General features: G+C 35.9%; 1 protein-coding gene across 1 annotated transcript in view; it reads left to right on the forward strand.

The window, feature by feature from the left end:
* Positions 1 to 26,169: 26,169 nt before the first annotated feature.
* Positions 26,170 to 27,535, forward strand: part of LOC107036218 (disheveled-associated activator of morphogenesis 1) — a 46,473-nt gene continuing 45,107 nt past the window's right edge. The window contains exon 1 of the mRNA XM_015254011.2: positions 26,170 to 26,208. Coding sequence (XP_015109497.2) covers positions 26,170 to 26,208 — 39 coding nt within the window. The remainder of the gene's footprint in view (positions 26,209 to 27,535) is intronic.

A 27,535-nucleotide genomic window follows, 5' to 3' on the forward strand; every position in this document is an offset into this window, starting at 1 on the left:
TTTTCAGTAAAAATTCGCTATCTCTCTTAGTTTCCGAGATATTTTTGAAAGACTCACTGATTCAATTTTTTGGTTGTGAATTCATAATCCCGTCTCCCCCTCTGTAAAAACCTCCCTCAAAAATTACAAAAAATTTCTAGATTTTAGGAAATATTATTTCTAAAATTAAGTATATTTTGGTTTAAAATAATCCTCATTTTAATCCTTGATTTTGAACAATTTTTTTCTAAAAAGTCAGTTTTCAGTTTTCTGAAATCTAGTTTCTAGATTTTAGTTAAAATTTTATCCATTTCATTAATGGATAATAATCCTGATAATCATAACACTAATGAACAAATGGGAGCTTGATAAGTTTTTTTTAGTCAAGATAATTTGCTTGTGAGTGTGACACTTCGACTATATGTGGTTATTGAGCCACCCCTCTCTCTCTCTCCGCACAATTAATTAATTCAAAAATCAATTAAAAATTAATTGAAAAATTGATTAAAAATTAATTAAAAATTTTAATTAATTAAAAATTTGATCCTAGGAAAAGGTTTGTTCAAAATAAGATTAAGTAAACCGGATCCGAACCTTATCATTTTTTTTTAATTAACCCCGTTCAAATGAAAATCAATTGCATCAAATCCGAATCGGATCAAATTAAGTTTAGGCAATCTGTCCTCAGACTGAGATCATGTCTACCTGATCAGAACTACATCTGAGCCCGTCTGAAGTTTTTGGGATCCGATCGAGTGGATCAACACTTGGTCAGCTCCTCATCAAGCGTCACCTGATCATGCCTACTTGACCAGAACTTGATCTGAACTCGCCGTTAGTTTTCGGGATTCGATCGACTGGATCAAAACTTGGTCAGCTCCTCATCAAGCGTCACCTGATCATGCCTACTTGACCAGAACTTGATCTGAACTCGCCGTTAGTTTTCGGGATTCGATCGACTGGATCAAAACTTGGTCAGCTCCTCATCAAGCGTCACCTGATCATGCCTACTTGACCAGAACTTGATCTGAACTCGCCGTTAGTTTTCGGGATTCGATCGACTGGATCAAAACTTGGTCAGCTCCTCATCAAGCGTCACCTGATCATGCCTACTTGACCAGAACTTGATCTGAACTCGCCGTTAGTTTTCGGGATTCGATCGACTGGATCAAAACTTGGTCAGGCTCTCATTAGGCGTTACCTGATCATGCCTAGGGGAGAATGTGCGCTCAGCGGGTAATACCGCTCACCCGATTTTCTCCACAACCATCAACTTGAAAATGTCTTTCTGTTCCTATCACAATCTATCTGTATTATTAGCTCTCGTTTATCGAGATATATACTCTATATATACTCTATACATTCCTTTATCGAATGGGGCAAACGAAATTTCGATTCATTGAATTACTGATTTGTTATTAACAAATTTCAAACAATCGCCGATCTTGGCAACCGTTTGTACTATCGAACTGAGATTACTCTTAAAAATTCCAGAAAAATCTATATAAAAGAATACCGTAATTAAACAACTTATTGGTGAAAGCTCAAGATTATCATTAAAGTTAAGATGATATGTTTTAATCATCAGTGTAGAAATTGTTGCGTATTGAACAGTGAATTCGAGTAGACGAGAAGTCGCCGGCCGATGAGGACACACTTTAAAACATTTAAAACATTCTTGAAGGTATGGAAGCCATTATATCCCCATTTAGCTGATTCTTTTACTTTAGATCCCACCACGAAAGTCGAATTTCCCTTAAAAGTTCAGCAATTGGCCTGTTCACCCTACCCCATCGGGTTTTTACGATTCGCCGAGGGCTAAGAAAAACCTTACTTGAGGGAAAAACCTTGACCACCCGGGTAGAAATTCAACCGGGGATTCAGCCGCAACTCGGGTGAGCGCGAGCTCAGCCTCGGCTTGCCGCTTGACCCGAGTTCACGCCGCGACACGCCGCTCCATACCGGCTCACAGTCGAACACTCATCAGATGGCATAACCCGGCACTTGAGTTTGAGCTGTGGCTCAACGCTTAGAACTCAGCTCCGATTGAGTCATGTCGTGTCGAGTGGAGGGTGGAATAGAATGATATTTATGCATTTTTAGAATATCGATTTTAAATTTGAATACTTTGGAAAATCCTTGTCTTCTTACTATAAAAAAAAATGGAATTCCACTGAACTTTCTATAAAATTTGAAATTTACTGATTTTTCCCTCTGTCATCGAATATAAAACCTGGCACTTTCTCTAAGAATTCCTATTGAATTTCTATTGGAGCTCTATGAGAATTCTATTTAAGTTTTATTGCAATTCTATTGAAAAATTCTATTTTTTTTGCGTCAATTCCATTGAAAATTATGCAACTTTCCCCTGCATTTTTAATAGATATTTGTTTGTAGAAAAAAATCCATTGATTTTTCTAGATAATTTATTCTGTTAGGATTTCTTCCACAGAAACTATTGGGCATGAATTTTCCAAGTTTTGTTCCTGCATTTGATTAAAAGAACAGAAGAAAAACTGAGCGGAAAAAACTTAGAAATCTTACGCCTAAGAAAATCTATAGGAACATAAAAACCTATTTACTTTCTTGCACCAAATTTTACCTTAACAAAAAGACTCTATGAAGTTGCATAATCTCCTATAGAATCGGCGCAAGAAACGAATAGAATTCTAATAGAACTTCCAGAGAATTCTCATAGAATTCCAATAGAAATTTAATAGAAAGCGCTAGGTTTTTCTGTTGAATTTTTTCATGCGTGTTATTTTGGCATACCTGTATTCAACATTTCCCTAATAAATCGTAGAATATTCTTAGAACTCGTAGGCCTATCGAAAAATGAAGAGTATCCTCTCCTGTAGTGTTGATAATTAATAATAAAGGCTCGTTAACGTTTTTCAAGTGATTATTTTTCTTGATTTTGTTTGTTGTATTCGCGAGAAAAAAGAAAGTTTTGACTACGTTTCAGTGAATTGTTCAACCTTGTATTTTCAGATTAATCCCATTCGATTAGTTAATATCACGTTATTTCTGATGAGCTTGTGATTGTTCATCTGAAAAAGCATGCCATCTTCACATTTATTCGATTGTTTTTTCGCTCAAATCACGATGCCATCGGACCTGTCAAATCATTATTGAGGTTAAGTATACTGGGATTGAGTAATTGGAGATGAACCTGAGGTTGAGCAGTGGCCATTCAACTAAAGCCCGGCGAAGCGTTTCGGGTAATAGTTTAACGCTGGGCTGTGAGCGCGTGACGCGGCTCAACCTCGGGTACATGTGACGCGCGTGGAGTTTGCCCCAAGCTGGCGCGGAGTGGCGTATTTCTAGCTGGGATACGGGTTCCGAGCCGAGCTCGAGCGGCCTGATTTCTACCCGGGCAGGTACAGTCGTCCCTTGCGAGACTCCTGCTCGGACAATGAAACTGTAAGAATTAGAGCGTTAAAAAAACATTTTGCCTCCCTCCCCCCCCAACGGGAATCGAACACGAGTCGTCCGCGTGCCAACCCCGCGATCTAACCACACAGCCACCGCCGCCGGTATATTCTCCTTATTTATTCTAGTGATATCTTTGTCATAGCCTTCAGTAAGTCAGACTCTTTCATGGGCCCGTTTAGATTTTTAGGGGAGTGTAGGGCAAAATGGACCGGGATGGCAAGACGGACTCCTAGGGCAAAACGGGTCACTGACAGAAAATTCGTAATTATTTTTTTTTCTCTCTAATTGTCTTAGAATTTCTTTTTTTTGTGATGGTGTGTAACAAAGATAAACTTACCACTTGTAATCACCAAAGAATAAATAAATAATTGAATTGATTTCTATAAAATAAGAATCGATTCCTAGAGATCACGGATATATCTCTCAAAATAAAGTTTTTTGTCTGCTGGACATTGAATGAGGCACATGATTAAAATTGAATTCGAAAAAAAAATTGTCTTTCATTCAAAAAATGAACTCTAATCACTCAAAATGGGTATGTATGTTTTCACGATCACCACTTGGTTGCACACGCGTTGTCTATGGTAACGACTTGCGGAACTCAGGAAGCGATCTAATTGCAAATGATTGATTCTTCAAACGGTAATTATATCACTTTCCGCACGTTCATGCAATAATGTATTTCGATACGAGTGCGTAAAAGTATTATATGACATTAGGCCCGATAAACCCGCTTCGCTCGGTTAGATTGCGGTTTTCCGGCCCGGTGACATAAAATATTTTATGGCACATGGCGATAAAAGTATTATCGGGCCCATATGGTTATAATGATTTTATGCTGTGGGAGGTGTACAGTGCTGGATGGGGGCCAAGTGAAGAAAAAACGGAGCGTTCACATTACGTCGCTTTACTTGGAAACAATTAAAATACATTGTATTTTTATTTGTTTTTCATTTATCATACGATGCGAATGTTCCGTTTTTTATTCATGATACCCGAATGGAAATTTCACTGTTTGCTTGGGTCGGGATCAGTTTTAGGTTCAATACTGGTCAGAATTTCATGATTAGATTTTCGAATCAGGATCTGATGAAATTCTGAATGGAGTATCTGGATCCAATGTGGCGGAGTGAATTGTGATCCTATTCTGATCAGTCAAATCTCAACTAAATCCGTATCGAATCCGGTACTGTTCAAAAAGATCGGATTCTAGAATTTTAACTATAAGCATGGATCCAAACAAGCGTTACATTTCTGATCCAAAACTGATGAATGTCAGTTTTTACTGGTGTCTTATTCAATCCTGATTTGAATTTCTACTTGGGTTGGCCCCCTACACGTATGAAAAAATGCTATAGGATGCTATGGAGAATTCGAACATTTTCTATAGGATATTTCTGATAGGATTTCCCACAGGATTTCCTGTAGGATTTCCTATAGGATTCCCTATAGAATTTCCTATCAGATTTATGATCCTAATCCTGAGTCTTGTGACCGATTGGTTTCGAGTCTCAATTTTGTGTGTTACTTTCTATAAAAAACCCTATAGTGGATTCTATAGGAAACCCTATAGAAAATCCTACAGAAAATCCTATAGGAAATCCCACCAGAAAAATCCTATAGGAAATGTTCGAATTCTCCATAGGATTTCCTATAGGATTTCCTTAGGATTTCCTATAGGAAATCCTATGGAGAATTCGAACATTAGAAAATCCTATAGGAAATTCTAGAGGAAATCCCACCAGAAAAATCCGATAGGAAATGTTTGAATTCTCCATAGGATTTCCTATAGGAAATCCTAAGGAAATCCTATAGGAAATCCTAAGGAAATCCTATAGGAAATCCTATGGAGAATTCGAACATTTCCTATCGGATTTTTCTGGTGGGATTTCCTCTAGGATTTCCTATAGGATTTTCTATAGGATTCACTATAGGGTTTTCTATAGAAAGTAACACACAAAATTGAAACTCGAAACCAATCGGTCTCAAGAGTCAGGATTAGGGTCATAAATCTGATTGGAAATTTTAGAGGGAATCCTATAGGCAATCCTACAGGAAATCCTGCGGGAAATTCTATCAGAAAAATCCTATAGGAAATCCTACAAGATTTTTTCATACGTGTAATGGCGAGTGCTACCCTCCAAAGGGTTTCTGACGCAAAATTTCACTCTACGCAAAAGTGATGAAAAAACTCTAACAAAATGATGATGATTGTACTGAGGTAGCGACATTTTTGCGAAGACCTTTCTTGTAGCTTTCATTTAGTTCTACAACAAAACACATTGGAGAAAATTCGCTATCTCTCTCAGACTTTGAGATTTTGATCTAAAAGGTAACTGTTGCATAAGTCAACTTGTTACCTTCACCATTGAACTTATTATTGAACTCATTCTATGGAGATATTTTCTAGAGGAATTTCTCGGCATAAATTTTCTGTTATTTTCTCTGCTTTTTTGTCTTTTTCTTATTTCAAAATTCAAGCAAAAAATTTGTGCAGTTCAACCCGAGACATTCTTATAGAAACAAAAGCAACAGAATAAGTTGTACAGAGAGATCAAGTTCTATTAATTTTTTCTACACAATTTTTTTTACTGATCGTTTCTACAGAAGTAGATCTACCATATAGCGTATGGATTCCTGTAGAAGAGGGAAAAAAATTCATCGCTGATTTCATTCATACAAAAGAGATATTTCGTTTCTTCAAGCAATAATTGAAATAATCGATTGTTAATGACAATGAAATAAATAAATATATGAAATAGGGTTTTTTCTTTGATCCTTAAATTTTTGATCCAAAATACATGTAATAGCCTTCGGGCTGAAGCTGTATTAACTATTCTTAAGTTCAAGCCCATTGTGATACTGTTACTCGATGTACTTGATTGTTATATATGTTAATAAAGACCGTTAAAATGTTGAATAAATATGAAAGGCAATGGAGTGGCAAAATTTGCCGGCCGAAAGAACTACCGATCCACAACTCTGGAAACTTCAAAAGTAATGAAATTGTCTCTGGGACTATATAGTACGCGTACAGGATCACTGTAAACGCAGAGACTATACCACACTGTAGGAAATATATCATGCTCTTTTAAAAAACTCGGGTGTCCAAATCTGGCTCGTGCTAGTATTCTATACAGTTGGTTAAACCCAGTGAGACTGGAGGGGGTTTCGACAGATGTTTGGTCCACAGTACAGGGCGCTCCAGTACCCTGTGGGGTGTCGTGCCAGGAACTACCCTTGGTATATCCTTTGAAGAAGAGCCGAGGCCATGCAGTGACGCTGGGGCGCCTTCAATCGATCCAGTTATTTTTCGAGTTTCGTTTCGCATGTGTGGTACAACGCGCACTAATAAGTGCAGCGTTTGATTCACACTGTTTTACTCCAGTGACTGGTTTCAAAACAAAGAGAAAGAATATGGAATGAACCATATCCGTCGACGATGACAGCGATGCGAAAGTCTAATTGAATTTGGTATTTCATGAGATCCAAATTATTTCCTCGATTGGTTACGAACCTACTGCCATTTATCCAAATGGGGAAGAGGAAATAAATAATGTTTTGCAATCATAGCATCATCACACTTCCGGCTCTGTGGTTTCAGGCAAAAGTAATTTGTTGATTTCCTGATGTGCGCTTAAGGTAGTCTGAGTGATCCGGAATGTTATGCAGTGAATTATCCAATATCGAATATCGTAATGTTTTTTACAATCGGTAGTGGGTTTACTGTGTTGAGGAAATGTAGAAGAGGAACAAACTGATACGCATGGGAACACTTACGAGACTCAAGTGTGTGCGACGAGAAAAGTGAAACATCTGAGTATCAACTCACCGAAGCTGTCCACAGCATGTTTCAAAAATTGTCGCTTCTTCATTTCTCCTTTTGTTTAATGAAGTGCAAACGAAAAAAAGCAATATTTACTTATATGGAGTCACGGTGAGTTTAGAGTTTTGAGGCTTCTCGGTGATTATTGGATATAATATTTTTTGGAAAGAATTCGCATTTCGGAAAGAATGTTATTTTTTTAGAGTCAATATTTGCTGGCCACTCCTTCTTTCTGGGGTGAATAGAAAAACATTCAACTGGAGGTGAAACTTCGCTTGCAATGAAAAGAAAGTATTATACGTTCTCATGATTTGACAATAACGCAACGATTCACATTGGTTGCATCTCAATTTTTAAGTGCAAGGAATCCTATTGATATTGTGCTTGAGAATAATATTCGTTTTATGATAGAAATGAAAAAAAGGGTACCCCCAAAATCGGCTTGAATCACCGAAAAAACGACTTGAATCAGATCGAAAAATCGACTTGAATCAAACCGAAAAATCAAATTGAATCAAGACGCTATCTACTGTCTGGAACAGGCAGAATTTCGGCGTGAATCACTCCGTTCTTCGGTTTGATTCAAGCCGATTTTTCGGTTTGATTCAAGCCGATTTTTTGGTTTAATTCAGACCGATTTTTCGGCTTGATTCAGACTGATTTCGGCTTGAAATGAACCACCTTTCGACTTATATTAGACCCAGAATCCGGATTGGCATAGTCCGAGTCATTTGGCTTGAATCAAGCCAAAAATCTCTTAGGATCAAATCGACGTCGACTTGAATCAGTACTTTTTTTTGGTTGCACATTTTGCACGTTTCGCGCGCAAAGAACCACCTTTCTCTCATCAGTATCATAAAAAATCGTACGACACATATGCAAAAATGTACTTCCTGACGAGTGTGATTATAAATATTGCCTTCGGCTCGGCTTGTAACCCTCACACTTCTCAACAAGTACTTTTTCTTCCGAATGGAAGCAGGGTAAGCGTTCAAATTTGAGTTTCGCAATTTTTTTGTTATATCAACCTATCATGATCCAAAACGTCTGAATATGCCATTTTTAGACCTTGTCCGTATGCATGTATGTATGTACGTGACAAACTTTTTCTGCAATTGCTCGTTAATGAATTGATGGAATTAAATCATTTTTTTTTAAATATAGGTATTGTTGAGCTCTATCAGTGCACATTAACTAAAATTTCATCTATATATTATATTTTTGAATTAAAAAAAAATGGTTATCTCACCATAACTAAAAAAAATTGTTCTGGCTTCATTGAATGATATATTGAAAAAATTCTTGGGATGTCTTTTCGACAGAGTTCGAAGATGAAGGCGATAACTGTAATCGTTCTTTTAATTTTAAGAACAAAGTGCCAAAATTTTGTATTTTATAAAGATTAAAATTCCGAGGATATCTTAGAATATTATGCTCTAAATTCATTCAATGATCGCTGAAAACATTAGTTTTAAAGCCACTCCGTCGAAGTTAAAAGATCGTTATGATACCTATACTCGTTGGTTTGATTTTAAGGATGACTTTTGTAAATCTAGAATTTTTCGTAAATTGCTATGAAAGTGAATTTCCTGATAGTTTCTTCAAATGTGATATTTCAAATTCATTCCATAATATAGATAGCACCATTCTTCCATTCGATTTATAAAAGAATTTCGGAAATTATTCTCATAGTCTTCAAAGGTTTGATGATTTTACGGCTTTTGGAAAATTTACTTCCACTGATTATTTGAATAAAGAAAAGAAAGGCCAAAAATTGATTCAGTTATCATTAAAACGACCTACTTCGAATTTACTTTCATCAAATAGCTGGATGGTATATATTATTTCATATTTGAAATTTCATCAAATATTGAACTAAGGTAAACATGCAACACGAATGATTCAAGAAGAAATTTCATTGAATTTAATAAAATGATATGTAACGATGAATTATATAGTATAGAAGCAGATGCTGTGCAAAATAACCATTCGGAATCATATTGCCAATTTATCAGCAAAAAAATATATCAATAAAAACCAATTTTCCACTTGTTTTCGCTTGTATCGTAATATGCTATTTACTTATGAAAAGCAAATGATGCAAAGCGGAGTGTATGTTTCTTTTCCATAATACTTACGCCCTTTTTCAAAATCAAATGATCATTGATATTAGTCGTGTGATCATTCTATCGATCAGGATTTTTTTTAATGCGAAGCTCACCTAAATTGTTGATTTTGAAGAAAATATTGCAACAAATAAATTTTCCCGTTTGGATCTCTACTTGGCAAGCTACTGGGCATGATGCGTACAATCATGAGCTTAGAAACGGGGTGGGTACCTATGTGGCTATTCGTTCCGCTCGGTTCCGAATTTCGGAGTTTAGTGAAGGGCGAGTGGGAACGGGGGTGAGTCACTCCCACGTTACTATGAGATAGAAGGCATCACCACACGCGTCGTCACATGGGGGTCATATGCGACTAGGCCCCTATGTTGGAAGGTGTGACCGCAGACGTATAAGTGGTAATGATCACAATCAAAATTCGAAATGTCGACATGATCTGCAGATCTGCTTTTCAATCTAATCACCTACTTTTCTCAACTCTCCGAGACTTCGCTATTCCGATAGAATTCTGATTTCATACGCAATATACAAGTACTCGAAGTGATTTTTGCTTCCGAATGGATTTTAAGTTTTGGATTTTTGTGTTATATGGACCCATTATGATCCAAAAGGCCGAAAATGCAATTTTTAGACCGTGTGCGAACGTATGTGTGTGGTAAAGTTTTTCTTTAATTGTTCGCTAATGAATGCATGGAATTGAATCTTTTTTTTTCAAATGTAGGTATGGTCGAGCTCTATCGATTGCCATTAACCCTAGTCTGGTCACCTGACGGGAAAATGCGACTTTAGTCACCTTCACGGGAGAGTGCCGCCGTGTTATTTAGGCTCCAGCGTTGCCGAATCCATTCTACACTTCCCGGGCGCGTTTAGCGAGTTCCCAGCAACGTCGCGCAACAGGCAATTTCATTTAACACGGGAAAAAATTGTTCATCTGTTGGAAATTTTTTTTTCTCCCAGAATTAAGGATACAATATTGAAAAAAAATACTAGAATTTTCCAGATACTTCAATTGACGAATTCAATTTTTCTCAAATTTTTCCGGTCAACCAGTCGATGGCAAGGTGAATAAAACGACGTGTTGCGGCAATTCCCTCGCATGGTGACCAGTCTAGGGTTAAAGAGGATAATAATTTTTTATGTACGGTACAATCGTTCAATTGATCGTATCGATGCGGAGTTGTTCAGAAGTTGATATGCAATGTCAGTGAGGAAATATCCATCAACATATCAGGTGATCCCAAATACTGCCCTCCGATTGCTGAAATCCGAACGTGAAAATTAATCAAAAAAAGCCCCGGCGGGTAGCGTTCTGTAAGAGGTAACCTGTTAGAAATTTTTTCACATTTCATGGAAGATGTTATCTCATGAGTAAATCTCGTGAGACTGACATTAAATGGAATTTAGGGAAAGAATACGGTTAAGGAATGTCAAGTTTTAAGTAGAATTTACGGAAATTCATGAGTTTTCAGTGTGAGTGAGATAGAAATTTTACAACTTGATTGAATTTTCAGTGGAACATGAATATTCAGAACCAAAATGATATGAATTTGTCCCTGAATTTTCCTGATTTTTCAGAATTTTCACAGAATAATTAAACTGAAAAATCAAGTATTTTATTGATTTCCAGATCATTTGAACGCAAAATCAATGGAAAATTTGATTTTTCAATGACAAGATTTCCTGAAATTTTAGTGGAACTTGAACACGATAAAAATTTCCGGAATTTGGCACGGAAAATTCAGTTGAAAATTTTTAACAGTGTATAACACTAAGATATTGCTCTCCTTTATTCTCCTCAAGTCGTTCTTCAATTTCCAGCAGTCATTGTAATTTTCGACTTTCGGCTCCGGGCGATAGTTAACGAATTATTAATTGATGCAGTTCAACAATGAGGACGAAGGCACTGGAAGTGCAAAATAGTCGCAACTGAGAGACAGGAACAGGTGCTTGAAATTGAATGAATCAATTTTGTTCATCACTTTCTAACGATCCCGTACCTAGTGCTCATCAGCGTTGCATTAACTGCTTCCTTGCCATTGACTTGATTATCGGAAGAATTAGAGATGATCAAGCGTCAAGAAGAGGAAGAGAAAGGCCAATAAAATTTAGAATAATATCAAACCGTCGATTGTTTTTAATATTATGATCCAGATCCTATCGGGATCATTATCTCACTCCCCACTTTAAATACCGTTCGAGAAAAATATGTGATAAAACTCTGGTATCGATTGCGACAAAAATACGTGCTTGGAATGTAATGCTCCTGCAAAATTTGTCCGACTGCGATACATATGTGTTTAATAGTTGGATTTGGGGTGATGGCTTGTCCGGCACGACAGCTCTTTTTCGGTCTAACCTAAAGAGGGCTCCCACCCGTTTTGCATGACAATTTCAGAGTGGACATCGTGGAAACACACTTATGACAACTATCACTTCTGATACGTGTCCAGAAGAACAAGTGTAAAGTTGAACGGGAATCATTGTAGCTGAATATTTTATTCGCGTCTGAGTAAGATATCCGGTGTCAGTCCGTTTAAAATTCTCACCTAATACTGAAAAAAGACGTAAAATAAACAAAAGGAATGAAGCCGGAGGTCAGTGTGTCATGATTATCAAAGTACCACTAGATAATTTCAACGATTTTGATTACAATCATATTTTGAAGCAGACTCAGAGATAGATCTGCGATAACGCACTGCCCGAACGTGAGAGTATACTGTGGAAAGGTCACGATGAGAGATCTACTTATGATCAGATAACCGCTACAAAACGCCGGTGTACAAATGAAATTTTTTCAACACATGTGTAAAGAATCCATGAATGAGCCTACGCACTTAGGATGCTATACATAGATGCTCGGCTCAGATGTATTTCACTATAATCATAATCTTATGTGGTAAATAGTGTTGTCTACAAATCTTCCTGTATGTTTTCAATGATAGAATTGAATGCCGGAGTGGGGGATACACCGTATAACGGATCTTTTACTCGGAGTAGGTCGATACGTGCAGCAGTTGACACCGATTAGAACATCGAGGAAACATACTTTCAGTCTTTTTTTTTCTTTAGTTTTATCCATCATTTTTATTTCTGTACTTCCTTCTTTTCCAATGCATATTTGGGGATTTTGGGTGGTCCACGGTGAGATTATTCATATCGTCGTGTATAAGGTTCGAAAGTTTAAAGAGAGTCATTTGGAGAATTTCCGGCATTCATCCATTAGACTTGAATGAAATATAGCCTACTCCCACAATTTCATGTATCTTCTTCGGTTGAAATATGTGACGTTGGCTTCATATATTTGGTTTCTATATTGAGGATATGAGCTGATGCTTTTGGTCTTCAAAAATATTTTGCTGCAGGCATGATCACGAGATGTTGTCATTTGTGAAGATTTTCTTAAATTATTTGCGAATGTTCTTAAAGATGTTTCAAAGCGGTGTAGATGTCAGCGTTGGCTTCTGGCAAGATATGTTTACCTTTCTGTTATTGTTTACTTGAGGCTGAAGCGCAAGGGAAATTTTTTATAATTATTTGAGTTTTTAACTTCCCGACCCGAAGGAAGTTATTGCAATAACCCGAAAATTGAACATGGAATTACTATGATTTCTCCTATTTCATGGCTTCTAGAATCATCCTGATACGTTTTTGAAGACATGTCCTTGTGTGTATGTACGTATGTGACTAAAATTTTATCCAACAATATCTTCTGAACAAATGATCCGATTCAAATAATTTTTTTTTCAATCGATGACTATTAATGTGGCTTAGTACTGATTAGGTTATGAAGACGATCGTTTCGGCGGTTCGCTAGTAATTCGCATAAAACTTGTGAAGAAATGAAAACAATTTTTTTTTGGAAATTCAACAATTTTACGAAGAATAATGATGGGTTTCGATTTTTTTGGTACGGTCGATGCATCTACATGCACTGTTGGAAATTTTTTGAAAATTAAGCACTCGAATTCTCAATGCTGTGAATTTGAATCCGATTTAAGATCAAACCGTTCCTGAAATCTCTCATTATGGTTGAAAATTCGGGTTAGTTCGGGTTTTCCATGTAAGATTATCACTGAGATTTCAATGAAATCTACAATTTTCAAATTCATTGCAGAAATTGAACATCACATCCAACTGAATTTTCAGTGGTTTGAAAATTCAGCGAAATTGTTGATTGAATTTTTAAATTACTCAATAATTTTCATTATCATATAGACCTGAAAAGTGCAATTTCATTGAATACTCCAGAATTCAACTGATTTGTTAATAACAAAATACATGCAAATTTCGAGGGACGTCTTTGGGCTCGTCGTCAGCGTGCTGGCCCTATAAACCAAAGCGTCCCAGTAGCGCAGGTTCGAGTCCCGGTGATGAAAGATTTTTTCATCGCCGGAAAACGAACCCAGTGCATGTGGAGTTAGTTATGTGGAGTTCGATATAAGTTAGCTTAGAGGCAAGTGCGGGTAGGGAATTAGGCTGAGGTACCGCGTAGGTACTGGGACGGGTAGGTAAAAGACCACAACGGTCATACCATCTGGCACCACCCAATTTTACATATAAATTTCGTGTCAATGAGTGATTGTTAAAAATTCCAAGATTTTTTATTTAAAATTTCAGTAGTCATTTTCTGACAGTCTTATTCGATTTCGATTGGATTCTGGGCAAAATCGTCTCAACCACTTTCTTGTTATCCGGATGGAAATTTCAAAATTCTTGCGTTCTTTCTTTCTAGTAAACAGAAAAACAGGAATTGGTCGGGAAGTTATTGGTTCGAGCCATAATGGGTCACATCCACTTCAACCCACCTGGAGTGGGAGCGAGAGACCAACAAATCGGTTGAATTTTTAAAAATTATTGCTGTTGTTCTGTGAAGGAGGAGAGGGCTACAGATTCAGTTCTATGATGAAGGAGGAGGGTGGCATGTGTAGATGTAAAACAAAGAAAAACTTTTGTAACATCAAGGAACCAAAGAATTGAAAATTGAAAATATATTGCGGAAGAATAAGTAATATTGTAATTATGGGTGATAGCCAGGGTAATTTAATTAAAGACACAGGTTTTGGCGGGAGAGAAGTTTTTATTTTCTAGGTCCTCACTCGTCAGTCTCTCCGACGTAACTAACTCTACTGACTTTTCACGAAAACTGGCCTCAGGCCTCTTCGTCACCAAGAGATCAACACATGTCTTTGTGGACGGAAATTTCCTCTGAAACCATTGAGTGCGCGTGTGAAGAACACAGACCCATAGGCCCTAAACGCATACCTGAGTGGAAATTTTAGTCAGGTCTTGATCAGACACTGATCAGGTTACCTTATCAGATTCTGATCAGGTATGTTACGCTATAATTTTGGATTTTCCACTGGGGTACATACAAACATAGGAACTAGTACAAACAATCGACTGATTTTGGCTTCTATATTCAATATAACTATTCGATAAAAAGTGTGGTGGTCTATAGAAGCGTGGATAACCTTGTTATTGGGGCGCCGTCATCGAGATTGAAAAATTATCATATTGGGATCAAACTTATAGAGCCACTCGTAGCACGTGATCAGGTGATTGCTATTCCACTTTCTTCTCAGCATAATTGAGTGTGGCTTGGATTAATCGGTTGAAGTTCCACTGACGGATATGAATGGAATGAGATGTCAACTCTGTGGATAAGCACTGGATCTTTCCATATAATTTTATGGTCAACGCCTTTCTTTCATGCGATGCATTTTACAAATGTATCAATGTGTGCTGACTGCAGCGGATTAAGCCATTGCCTCCCTCAATTTGTTCATTGATTTGTTGTGAGAGACGTGCTTCACACTAAGTTATTTAGTTTATTTGTTCATGACATGAACTTTTTAAAAAAAATTGGGTGAATTTTCCGAGAAAAAAACCTTGAGTTCGATTTGAGGATATCCAAGTGTCTTTTACAGTTTGTTACAGACCACGCTATAGATTCAACGACTTTCAATCATTGAATTTGTCAATTGCGTGAGAAAAATTTAAAAAAAAAATCATGGATATTCAGCGTCATTCAAATTACATTATGTATAGAATTATTATTTTTTTAACATTCTTAGTTTATGAGGAAATAATGGTGGGAAATGGATTGTTTACAATTTATTTCCAAAAAATGCTCTTAATTTTCCAAAATTGCAATTTTTTAATCAATTCATCAGACTTTCTTCAGAAGCAAACTTTCTATTTTTTTTTCAATTTTTAAAATGTTTTCCAACGGCTCAATATCGACATTCCAATTCAGACCTACTAAGTTTAAATAATAAAATTATTGTAAAATGTCCGGAAACTTAGTGGCAAATGGGGCTCAAATGAAGCTTTTGATGTATGACTATAAAAGTATAAAAGCATTTCACCGAAGAAAAAATAGCTAAAATACTTGAATCTCTTTAAAGAGAAAAAGTCAATGAAATTTCAAGTTTCTTCAAAAATTCAAGTAAATTTCCACTTTTTTAGCGGCAGGAAGACGGAAATTCCACAATTTACCTAAATTTTCAAATGAAAATGAATATTCATTGCTAAATTCTCCTAAATTTTTAGAGAATTCATTCAAAATTTTTGGAATTCCCGGAATTTTGAAGAAATTTCCCGAAAATTGCGGAATCTGGGATTCAAGGAGAGTCCTTCAAATTTTCCTACTTTTTCATTAATTTCCCCAGAGTAATTGAACCGAAATTTACACTTCTCACGGATTTTTCAATGCAAATTTTGAATTTTCAGTAACAAAATTCCGTGAAGTTACAGTGGGACTGCTACTTGCTTGACATTCCGAAGACTCTTACCGGAAATTTCAGAGGAAAATTTTCAACAGCGTACACGGAGACAAAAGTACCAACAAAATTACTCTGTTTGCATGGTAAATTGGGTTTATTTGGACGGACAAATTTTGTGTTGACACCGTAATTTTTCCGAGTCCGTCCAAATGAACCCATTTTACCGTGCCAGCACGTGCTTAGCAAGTTATCACCAACACACGCATTCTTCCGTTGGAAATGCACCGCGGTTAGATGTATATTATACTTACAGTAGGTATCAACGATATATCGGATTGGAGATGCTGTTGAGGTCGGGCCAGGAGGACGGAGAGCACTAGTAGATATTTTTACTGAATGAAAGAGGTAATGATAGAAACCGCGTCGAATGGTTTTCTAAATTTCTGTTATGGTAATGGAATAGATAAACAGGATTATGTATGATAGAACAAATTTGTCAAGTATGGCATTAAGAAATCAATCTTGCGGCCTATCAAAAATGATTCATTGGAGCCTCCCGGAATTGCGGAGTGAACAGAGATTTCTCAGGAATGTTCCTCTCACTAGATGGTAAACGTTTAATCTGCTGACGGTGGGAACTGGATGGATGCGTGGGCACTAAGTTTGCGGTTAACAATTAAACAAAAGTGGATTCTGACAAGAAAAATACGAAAACGGCGATATCACGAAAATTTTTAATGGGACGGTACCTATATTTTGTTAGAAATAGTTAGATGACATCAAGACGGATATGTTGAAATAAAAATGAAACGGGAAGTCGTTTCGGAGATATGAGCAAAAGAATTTCACATATAAAGTTGAATATCTCCGAAACTAGTGATCCGATTCTGCTCATCCAGAATCCCAAAATTGTTATCTGAAGACCTTAAATGCTACCAAGTTTTAAGTTTCTATCTCGATTACTTTTCAAATTACCATGCGCACGAGAAATTTCAGTAAAAAAATGAAAAAACGAGAATCAAACTACATTGCTCGGGGTGGCATGGTCTTTTTTCGGTGTAGTTGAATAGATATCATCATGATGAGTATTAAAAAAATTAGAATCGGCGAATGGTTCAGGAGATATTTGCAAAAGAAGATTTTTGAGAAATCGCTGTATCTCAGGAACCGATCTCAACTGAACGAGCTGAAATATAGCACAAATTTGACTATCAGTAGTACCAATTAGCGATCAGAATTTCAGCGTCTTTACGTTAACCATTCTCGAGTTATATGGGGTCAGTTCTGGACGAACAAACACAAATGTACACATACAGATATTTTTTAAAAATATTTTTTCATGTGCTATGACATTTCTAGGCATTTCCACCCAAAATTAGGAAATCGAAAAAAATCTCAATTATACACGGAGAGAAATGTACGAGAAAAATTACCGTGCCCGCACAGTAAAGTTGGTTCAGATGGTCTTTCCAGGCCAAATGTACTGCAAAGAGTAGGAAAAGGTACTGTTGCACGACTCATTTTTCGGATAAATGTGGGGAAAAATTCTTATGCAGCACGGTAAAATCGAAGCGACAGTGAATTTTTACGAGAAATACGAGAAAAATTATGACACTGACTGGCAAATTTTTCCGGTGCTCTACCAGAATCCTAGGACCCGATCGCGCATTCGTAAGATTTCGGTACTCTTCGTCCCCCCTCCGCAACCACGAACATCGACTCAACGTGACCAGATGATTTATTCCGTCGCCTCCTCTAGCCTCCTCTCTCACATATCTCCTTACTGAAACCCCAGGTTAATGTTTTTCATAATATCAATTCAGTGAAATATTAATTAGTGTTGTGATAAAACGGTTAAGAAATAAAATAAGTGCCCTTTATTTTCGCTTCATGAGGTGTATAACGCTGTAGATATACATTGGCCTGTCAAACGTTCCACATACGTTTGCCGCGCATTCCGCTTTTAATATGGGAGAGAGGATATGGAGGAGAGGTTAAAATAAAATTAATAGGATGATATGCTGAATGACAATGTTTACTCATTTTTAACTATTGAATGAAATTTATCATGTAATAGAAAACAGTCAGGGATCAAGCTTTTATTGTGCGTTACCGGAATTTTTACTATGCAGCACCGGAATTTTTCTGGTGCTAGACAATTGAACCCACTTTACCAGACGGCACGGTAATTTTTGCCTGAATTTCGCCTGAAAAATTCTGGAATTTTTTTCTCCGTGTATAGCTCTCATTCGGAAGCAAAACAAGCAGTTTACTGCTCCTATATTGCAGAAGGCATGTGACTGTGACTTCATGTGTTATTTGTATTTTAATTTTTTATTTCTACCAATTCCATTGATAGTAAGCTTCCGAATAGATCCATAACAATTCCCTTTTTCAATTTACAGGAGAAACTATTTTCTCACGTCACATTTCTATCCCAATTTTTCCTCAAGTTATTGTACGAACAAAGAAATCGAACAAAATCGATCACCGATCATTGTTTCATTTTTGGCGAGTACCAAAAATGAAATCAATCAAGTAGTTTTTGAGATATTGACCAATATAATTTTATGCAAAAAGTTGAATATCTCTGGAACTACTAGACCGATATCGCTCATCCAAAATACCAGCCTTTGGTATTATGGGACCTACAATGATACCAAATTTCAACCTTCTATCTCAATTTCTTGTCGAGTTATCGCGCGTACAAGGAATTTTGGGAAATTTGGAAAATCGGCAATATCCCGAAAATTTTGTATGAACGGGTATATATATTTTAATTGATCTAAATGGAAGACATCGAGACGAGTATTTTGAAAAAAAAAATGAAATCGGTTAGTAGTTCTTGACCAATATAGTTGTATACAAAAAGTTGCATATCTCAGGAACGACTGGATCGATTGGGCTGAAATTGTGTATCAAACTTGAGCTTAATAGTACCTAGTATAGGTCAAAATTTCACGTCTATATCAATGAATTTTCCCGTATTAATATTATATTTTCTACAAAGTGGTAACCCAAAAACCGAACTATCCGACCCGCACATACAGACATTTTCTAAAAACATTATTTCTTCACGTTTCATACCATTCTACATCATTTCCAGGCAAAATAAAGAATCTCAAAATCCGACGAATACCATGCTTCCATTCGGAAGCAAAAACAAGATTTTTCCATTTTTGGCGATGCATATCTAAAAAATAAGGTCGCCGAAGTTCTTGAAATTTAGGTCATCGTATCATCGTACGCAACAGCAGATGATCCAAATTTGGTATCTCTAGCACCTTGCGAAATATCTCATAAGGAGAGCGTTCGGAGGAGACCGCTTGAATGTGTAAATATGTATCGGCCCCAAGAGTGTTAGAAAAAATTTGAAATTAATGGTACTCTTCACGAGAGCAACATTGAATTGGATCACGGGAGGAAAAATCATAAAATTTCAAATTTCACTGACAATTCAATGAACTTCTAAATTTTTTAGCAGTATTAGGGAGACGAGAATTTTCCAACTTAATTGGATTTACAATTGAAACATGAATATTCGTATGTAATAGCACGAGAGCTTCAAAATTATCAGGTAACTGCCGATAGCTTCGTTGTAAATAAACGAAGGAGGTTTCCTGAGAAATTTGCGGGGTTCGTTTGTATGTGGGGGACCTTGAGGGAAATACCTGATTAAGTTTGAAGTTCGAGTGGTATTCGGAAGAGAATATTTCCATCCAGATTTCGGCCAAGAGAATTGCACTATGAGACAAAATCCATCTGTCAATTCCAATGAGGGGCTCACTCAACTAGGAAATCTTTTGTTTTTCATACATATATTGATATGAAAAATTACCAGTGGATTTATCAAAAATTATCCATTGAATATCATGTCGACTTTATAAAATAATAGTCGATGAGAAAAAGTCTCGACATTGTAATTCAGTAGTGAAGCGATAAACCGGGTTAAGTCAATTTTGACTATTGGCCAGTTTTTGGCGAATAGCTCGGAATCTAAGATAGATAGAACATTTTTGTCACGACCTTTTTTGTACAGCCAATTGAGGGTTACAAAAAAGGTCCCGAGCAAATTCTGCCATCTCTCTTAGATTCCGAGATATTCATCAAAAACTGACCCAAAGTCAAAATCGACTTAACCCGATTCACCGCTTCGCTACTGAATTGTTTTCTGATTGATCCACGAGACGTCGAATACTGCCATTCTATTCCTTGGAAGAGTGATGGGGGAAATAATCAACACTAAATTATGCTAAATTTTCGAGTAAAGGAAAATTCAAGAATATTTCTCTCGGACTTTTTCTGATTTCTATAAATTTCCATGAAAAAATTAAACTAAAATTTAGCTTTCATTGACTTTTTTCTCAATTGTGAATTTTGCACCGACGAAATTTCTTGAAAATTCAGTGGAACTGTTACTTGATAAAAATTTCCAAAAAGTTTACCGGAAATTTCAGCCAAAAATTTCTGATAGTGTGGGCCAGCGGTGCCTCAAAGGATTTCATGAAGATGAACTCGTGGTTATCTAGAATTATCGGGACATAATGCTCCTCTTACATATTTCCCTGTGATAATCCACTCTGTCCGGGTCAAAATACATTGTTTGGAATTTCCGAATGGATACTGATACGTCTTAATTGTAAAATCATTCAAACATGCTCCACTTCTCGGCGGTAATAAAAAAATGATCAGCTTTCATTAGCATATAGGACTAACCCGACTGCAGGACGCCACAGCACCTGGAAATCGAGGTTGCCAACACAGCGAGTTACTATCAATGTAACAAGCTGTTGAACACTCATGTGCGCTCGCACACGTTTCTCTGTCACCGGGCGGGTTCGTTTCCGTTTTGCATATCTTCCGAGATGTTTTACGACCCGCTTGGAAACCGACAACAGTGAGATTTAATGGTCCTCTCAAGTAGGTACACGAGAGCAACTTGAAGGCACCCAATGTACAACATGAGGCGAGTGAACATCACCTCGAAAGAAAGAAAGTTACCAGAGTACACATGAAGTTTTAATACCGGCATAACGTTCCGCACAGAAAGGAATGACAAACATGAAGAACTGGTTGTTTTTACTTTTTTTTTCATCAATTTTTAGGGAACGCGATTTGTAAAGAGTGAATGTGGTCTATCATTTGCAATTGATATTGAGAAGGGGAGACCGGGGTAAAATGAGACTCCGAGGAAAAATGAGACCCCGGGGCAAAATGAGACCCCTCTGTTTGCTTCCGAATGGAAGCATTGAAATCGGTCGATTTTTCGATTCTCTAACTTTGCCTGGAAATGATGTAGAATGGTCTGAAACGTAAAAATACGAAGTTTGAGGACCATGTATGTATGTGCGCGTGGTCAACTTGGTCCACTTGATGGTCAACTTTTAGAAAAAATTAAACGAATAAAGGGCTAAAATAATTCCAAAAGTCTGTGTATTCAGCTGAATCGGTTCAGCCATTTTTGAGAAATCATCATTTGTTTTTAAATCGATTTTTGCAAATATCCCGGAAAGTATCCAACCGATTTCAATTTTTTTTTCAAAATACTCGTCTTGATGTCTTCTATCGCAATCTATCAAAATATCTATACCTGTTCATGCAAAGTTTTCGAGATATTTCTATTTTTCGGTTTTTCGCTGAAAACTTTTGTTAGCACTCTAGTTTTTCTAAAAATTGATATATTAACTTGAAATTTGGTACAAAATTTCCGCTTGGCACCAAAATGGTTGGTATTGAAGATGTGCTAAATCGGATAGATAGTTTAGGAGATATTCGACTTTATATCCAAATCTATTTTCTTGAATATCTGAAAAACTACTCGACCGATTTCAATTTTTCTTCAAAATATTCATTTCAATGTCTCCTATTCCAACCAATTGGAATATGCACAATTCATACCACTGATTCATGCAAAGTTCCCGAGAAATTCAAAATTCAAATTTCAAATTCAAAATCAAATTCAAATTCAAATTTTTCGATTTTTTGTTAAAAATTCGTCTTTGCACTCTAACTTTGGAAAAAATTGACATATTAATCTGAAATTTCGCACGAAATTTCCTCTTGTTTTACTTGAAAATTGTGAAAATCGGAGAATTCGCGTCTTACAGAAACTGAAATTTTTTCTTCACCACAAACAGAATTTTTATCTTCTTATTATTTTTCAAAAATAGAATTGCAATGGATCCATTCGGAAGCTTACTACCAATGAAATTGGTAGAGATGAAAGATAAAAAGACTAACAACGCATAAAGACACAATCATATTTCTTCAGTCCAATAGGCTCAGCCCCCTGCTTGTTTTTGTTTTTCAATAAGAGAAATGAATCCAGTGTTTTTTTCCATGTAACGTTGTTTAACAGTTCACATGAGTAGGAAAATAAGTTTTCGAATAAAAAACAGAAACTTCTATCTAAAACAATCTCTAGTCGTCGTTATGAGCGACATTCTAGTTTTTACGGGAGTGAGAAAATTTTTTGTCTCATGCAGATATTTCATCTTATAGTTATGAATTTTTGTAAGTTCATCATAAGTCGATTTTTTTGGTACACTTGAAGATTTTTTGGCTGTAAATTTCCGATACACTTTCAGGGAATTTTTATCACATTGTAGTTCCATTAAGATTTCAAGGAATTCCGTCATTGAAAATTCAGAATCTCATGGAAAAATCAATGAGAACTGCAAATGTAAGTTTAATTATTTCCTGAAACTTAATAGAAATCAGGAAGATTTCAGTAAATATAATCTTGAATTTTCAATTAATTGGAAATTCAGCGTAATTCAACTTTAAACATTCATTTTTTCGTAGAAAATTCTAATAAGTTGAGGAATTCTTGCCTTAATGCTGCTCAAAAATTTGGAATTTTCTGTGAAATTAGAAATGTTATATTTTTTTCCTCCTAAATCGCATTCAGCTGTTATCTTCTGAAAACTACTAGTGGGCAGTCTATGAAATTTTTAGGACAATGGCCGATCGATCATAAATCGAGTGGAATAATTAAGTCTCTCCCCTTTTTTTCATCTCATGAGTATCAAACTTTGTCATGGTCATACTTTTCGAAGATCAAAGTTATTCTAACTGTAGAACAATCAATCATTTGTGTGAGATCTCAAAATTGACAGGGGTCTCATTTTGCCCCGGTCTCCCCTAGTTATGTTCATGTTATTTATTATGTATGATTCTATTATGAAAAGTATGGAAATTAACACGTAATGAGTACTGTTGTGTGAAATGCATTGCAATTGAAGGAAACATTATTATGCCATTACTTTCACTACTTTCCTGAAGTTGATGAATATGGAACTCCGAACTTTTTTAAAATTACAATGGTACATTTTGACAAAAAAAATCTAAATTTCATGGACAGTGTACACTGAGAAGAACAATTTTTTTTGAGAAATACGTCTTTACTTGTATTAAGAAACTCGTGGCTTGAAAATTTTCAAGAGCAAAATATCTTGCACTAAGAAAAAAAAACTTTCGTTCAAGAAATTTTGTACTTGTCCTAAAGACGAGGACAATTTCTTGATAACAAGAAAGTGATTTCGCAAACCAAGTGAAATTTAATTAATTCATTTGATAATTTTTTATATATCTATAAAATTTTCGTCTGAGTTTTCCGTGTCATTGAAAAATGAAATATTCCATTGATTTTCTGTTCGAATGATTTGAAAATCAATAAAATGCGTGATGTTTAAGTCCAATTATTTCGTGAAGATTCGGAAAAATCAGGACAATTCTGGGAAAAATTGAAAATTCTATCAAGTTATGAAATTTCCGTCTCACTGCCACTGGAAACTCATGAATTTCCTTGAATTCTATCTAAAACTGGAAATTTCATAACTACACGGGAGAAATATAAAATTATTTTTTGCTATGTGAACATACTAATCGTGAACCACACTTGCCACACTCAAAATTTACTGTTGAACATAGTGAAAATTGCGAGTCAATATAGTAGAAAGTAATAGAATTCAAGTAAAATCTAATTTGACACGACTAAAAATGCGGATAAGATGAATCAAATTTTAAAATTGTTTCGGAATGGTCCTATGATCACATGAATGGATTATGTTCACATTGTAATTTTTGATGTTATATTCTCTCCGTGCAGTTTTCCTTAAATCGAATTCAATGTCACTCACGAGAATTACTACCACCTTTTCCATGTAATTTTGAAAAATTTCTAAAAACATTATGGGGCTCAAGGGGCTCTAACAGTGTGGACCTTAAGATGAAAAAAAAATCATCTTTGGAAAATAACTTGTCTTCTTTAGTAATTTTGATAAAGTCCATTTTTTCCATTTTTCTTGTTAGCCTGTCAATAGCAATTGCATGGTGACCTGTCTAGGATTACCGAAGGGATTCCTTGAAATTTCTTCAAATTTCAGCGGAACTGTGACATGATGAAAATTTCTAAGATGTTCGCTAGAGATCTCAGCGCAAAGCTCTTAACTGCGTACATTTTTCACTTGTTCCCAGATTGAAAAACGATCTATTAACGTATTTCACAATACGTTTACATCTCCATGTAAAATTACAAATGAAATTACAAATTACAAATTAATCCTTATAATCTCTGCTGATCTCACTGTTCGGTAAGAATTGAAATTTCATGGAATCAAATTAGCAGTAGTTTTCAGAAGACTGACATCCAATTTGGTTTGAGGTGGAGGGATAATAAAAATTGAAATCTTACTAAAAATCAAATGGGAATTACCAAGTTACTTGAATTTTCAATGAGAACATGAGTACTTAGTAAGAAATTATACAGAATTTGTAATTAATTGAGAAGTAAGAATAGATTTACCCGAATTTCCTGATTTTTATAAATTGTCATCGAACAATTAAACCAAAATCTATAGGCTCCATTCATGCTTCCATCATATCACGCACGAAAAAATTTAATGGGAAAACCTATCGAATTCGTTAGAAAATTCTATTGAATTTCTATTAAACTTTTTATTAATTTTTGACTGATTCTGTTGATATGTTCAATAGAAAAAATTCGATAGAAAAAGTTAACAGAATTCGATTTTTCTATATAACTTGTTCTTTTCATATATTTTTTTTCATTCTGTTTCTTTTCTTCTCATCAACAAAATCAATCGAAAAAACGTAGGAAATTTGAGCCGAGGAAGTTCTATAGAAAATATCTCAATAGAATAAGTTATATAGAAAAATTGAATTCTACTGACTTTTTATACTGAATATTTTCTATTGAACATTTCAATAGAATCAGCCAAAAACTAATAGAACAGTTCAATAGTAATTCAATAGCATTTTCTAACGAATTCGATAGGTTTTTCTATTAAATTTTTTTGTCCGTGACACTGAATTTTCAATTACGAAATTCCTCGAAATTTCAGTGGAACTTTCACTCGATAAAAATTTCCAAGAAGTGTACCGCAAATTTCAGCCATAAATTTTGAACAGTTAATTTGGTTATTTTCATGTGATCGTTAATCGCGTCTTTTGTTAGCTAAAAAAGGTTATACAGTTCTGTGTACTATCATACTATGGATTGGCAAGTAGGTCCCCCTTCCTCTTGAACTGGCCCCCGCGTACGAGAGAAGGTAGACCGCACACCGGGTTGCACCTGTGCGCGCCGCAGTCTTTCAACCAACGTGTTGTATTTTCACCTGGCAGTCGGTCTCTGAATCGCGAGCAAAGAAGAGCCTCAATCACTGGACTTTCAGTCGTACGAGCGGTCCACGTGGGAATAGTTATTCCCCCTTTTCTCTATAAAATATTCATGATATTAAAATAGATATAATTCACTTTCCACACTAAACTGTAAATCAACGTGTGAATGTTCCCACATTGTGATCTTGTTGCCTATAGATAATAGTGAAATGATGTTTGTGGGTTTTTATGATAATAAAAAGAAAAGTTGGAGGGTTTCGGTCACGCGTTAGTGAAAAATTTCGGACGAAACGACGAGCAAAAGGTGTCTCACATAACGCGATACGGCAATCTTCACACGTGTCACATCATTCTCGAAATAGATCAACGCTGATTAAGTTCTATATCACGCAGGAAAATATCACGAACGAGTTACCCAAGTTTCAGAGAAATTATAAGGATGGATACCATACTGGAGAAAATGGAAAAGCTCAATTTGGTAAATGGTTTATAATTTTATAAAATCGCTTCTCGTCAGATGGTTAAATTGGCCATAACTCTATCTCATAACGGAGTCATTCATCTTCCCCACGATTCCATATCGGTACCCGTTAGATTTTCTTCAATTTTGTCCATTTTTCAGCTAAGCTTGTATATATTGTAATGATAAGTTGAGCATGTTTGTTCCATCTGGTTTATCTTGCTGAAACTGTAAACTGTGAACTGAAGGTGATTGTGGCTAGATTTTTTTCTTGCTTTTCGATACTGGTCCTCTAGCGTGCAGAGAACAAATTTATTGTATGTGGAAAAATGAGTGATGCTGCGAGAGACTCCTCGAGATATCCCGAGACAATACTTTGGAGAGATTGTCTCGGTCTCAGTGAACACGGAATTTTTTGGTCTCGTCTCAAACTCAAAATACGCAGCATCGACTCCTCTCGTGATGGCCCCGAGTTAATCTATCTCATCTCGGTTTCCAGTTTTTCGCGTTTTTTATAGGAGAGGGTAGGGCAAAACGGACCAGGAGGAGAAACGGACCGCAGGGCAAAACGGACCACTGACAGAAAATTGGTAATTTTTTTTTTCTTTCCTTCAAATCAGGAACACTGAATGTGTTGAATTAAAAGTGAGTTTCTTGGATCGTAACCGTCACAGGGGTTTTATAGGCAACAAGTGTCGTTGAACCGCAATTTGATCAGATTTGCTAACCACCTCAAACCACAAATTACTTTGAAAAACCAATATTTCCTAGGAATCTGTGTGTCTAAAGGCAAAACGGATATTTTTATATTTATTCCTTGTAGAAATAAATAGCGCGACAGAAGCCATTTGATGGATTACATATGACTGCTACTCTCCATGCATTTTTTTTCTTCTATTTTCATTTCAACCAATTTCATTGGTAGTAGGCTTCCGAATGGTTCCCAATGCTTGTTTCCAAAAAAATAAAACTACATATTTCTGTTATATGGCTTTTTCAGTTATCCTGATGTGAAAATGAAAGGTGAAATATAGATGCGTCAAGTTGTTTTTCACAAGAATTCCTCAATTTTCTGTCAGTGGTCGATTTTGGCCTACCCTCCCCTCTAAAAAGGTAAATTTTTATAATGAAAATTCAAGGTTTTTTTGTAGCGATGATAAAGGTTTGAAAAAAAACATATGAGCGGAAAAAACAATTTCGTGCCTAAAACAATTTTGAAGTCGTGATGTAAATTTGGCCAAATTCAAGCGACGATTTATCATGTTATTCGTCTTATCATTTCTCTAAATCTGTAGATAAAACATATATTTGTTTTCATATAATTAAATAACGTATTATCTTGCCA

The sequence above is a fragment of the Diachasma alloeum genome, unplaced genomic scaffold (genome assembly GCF_001412515.2).
Source record: "Diachasma alloeum isolate Michigan unplaced genomic scaffold, Dall2.0 Dall_scaffold_00206, whole genome shotgun sequence".
In the NCBI taxonomy this organism is placed as follows: Eukaryota; Metazoa; Arthropoda; class Insecta; order Hymenoptera; family Braconidae; genus Diachasma; species Diachasma alloeum.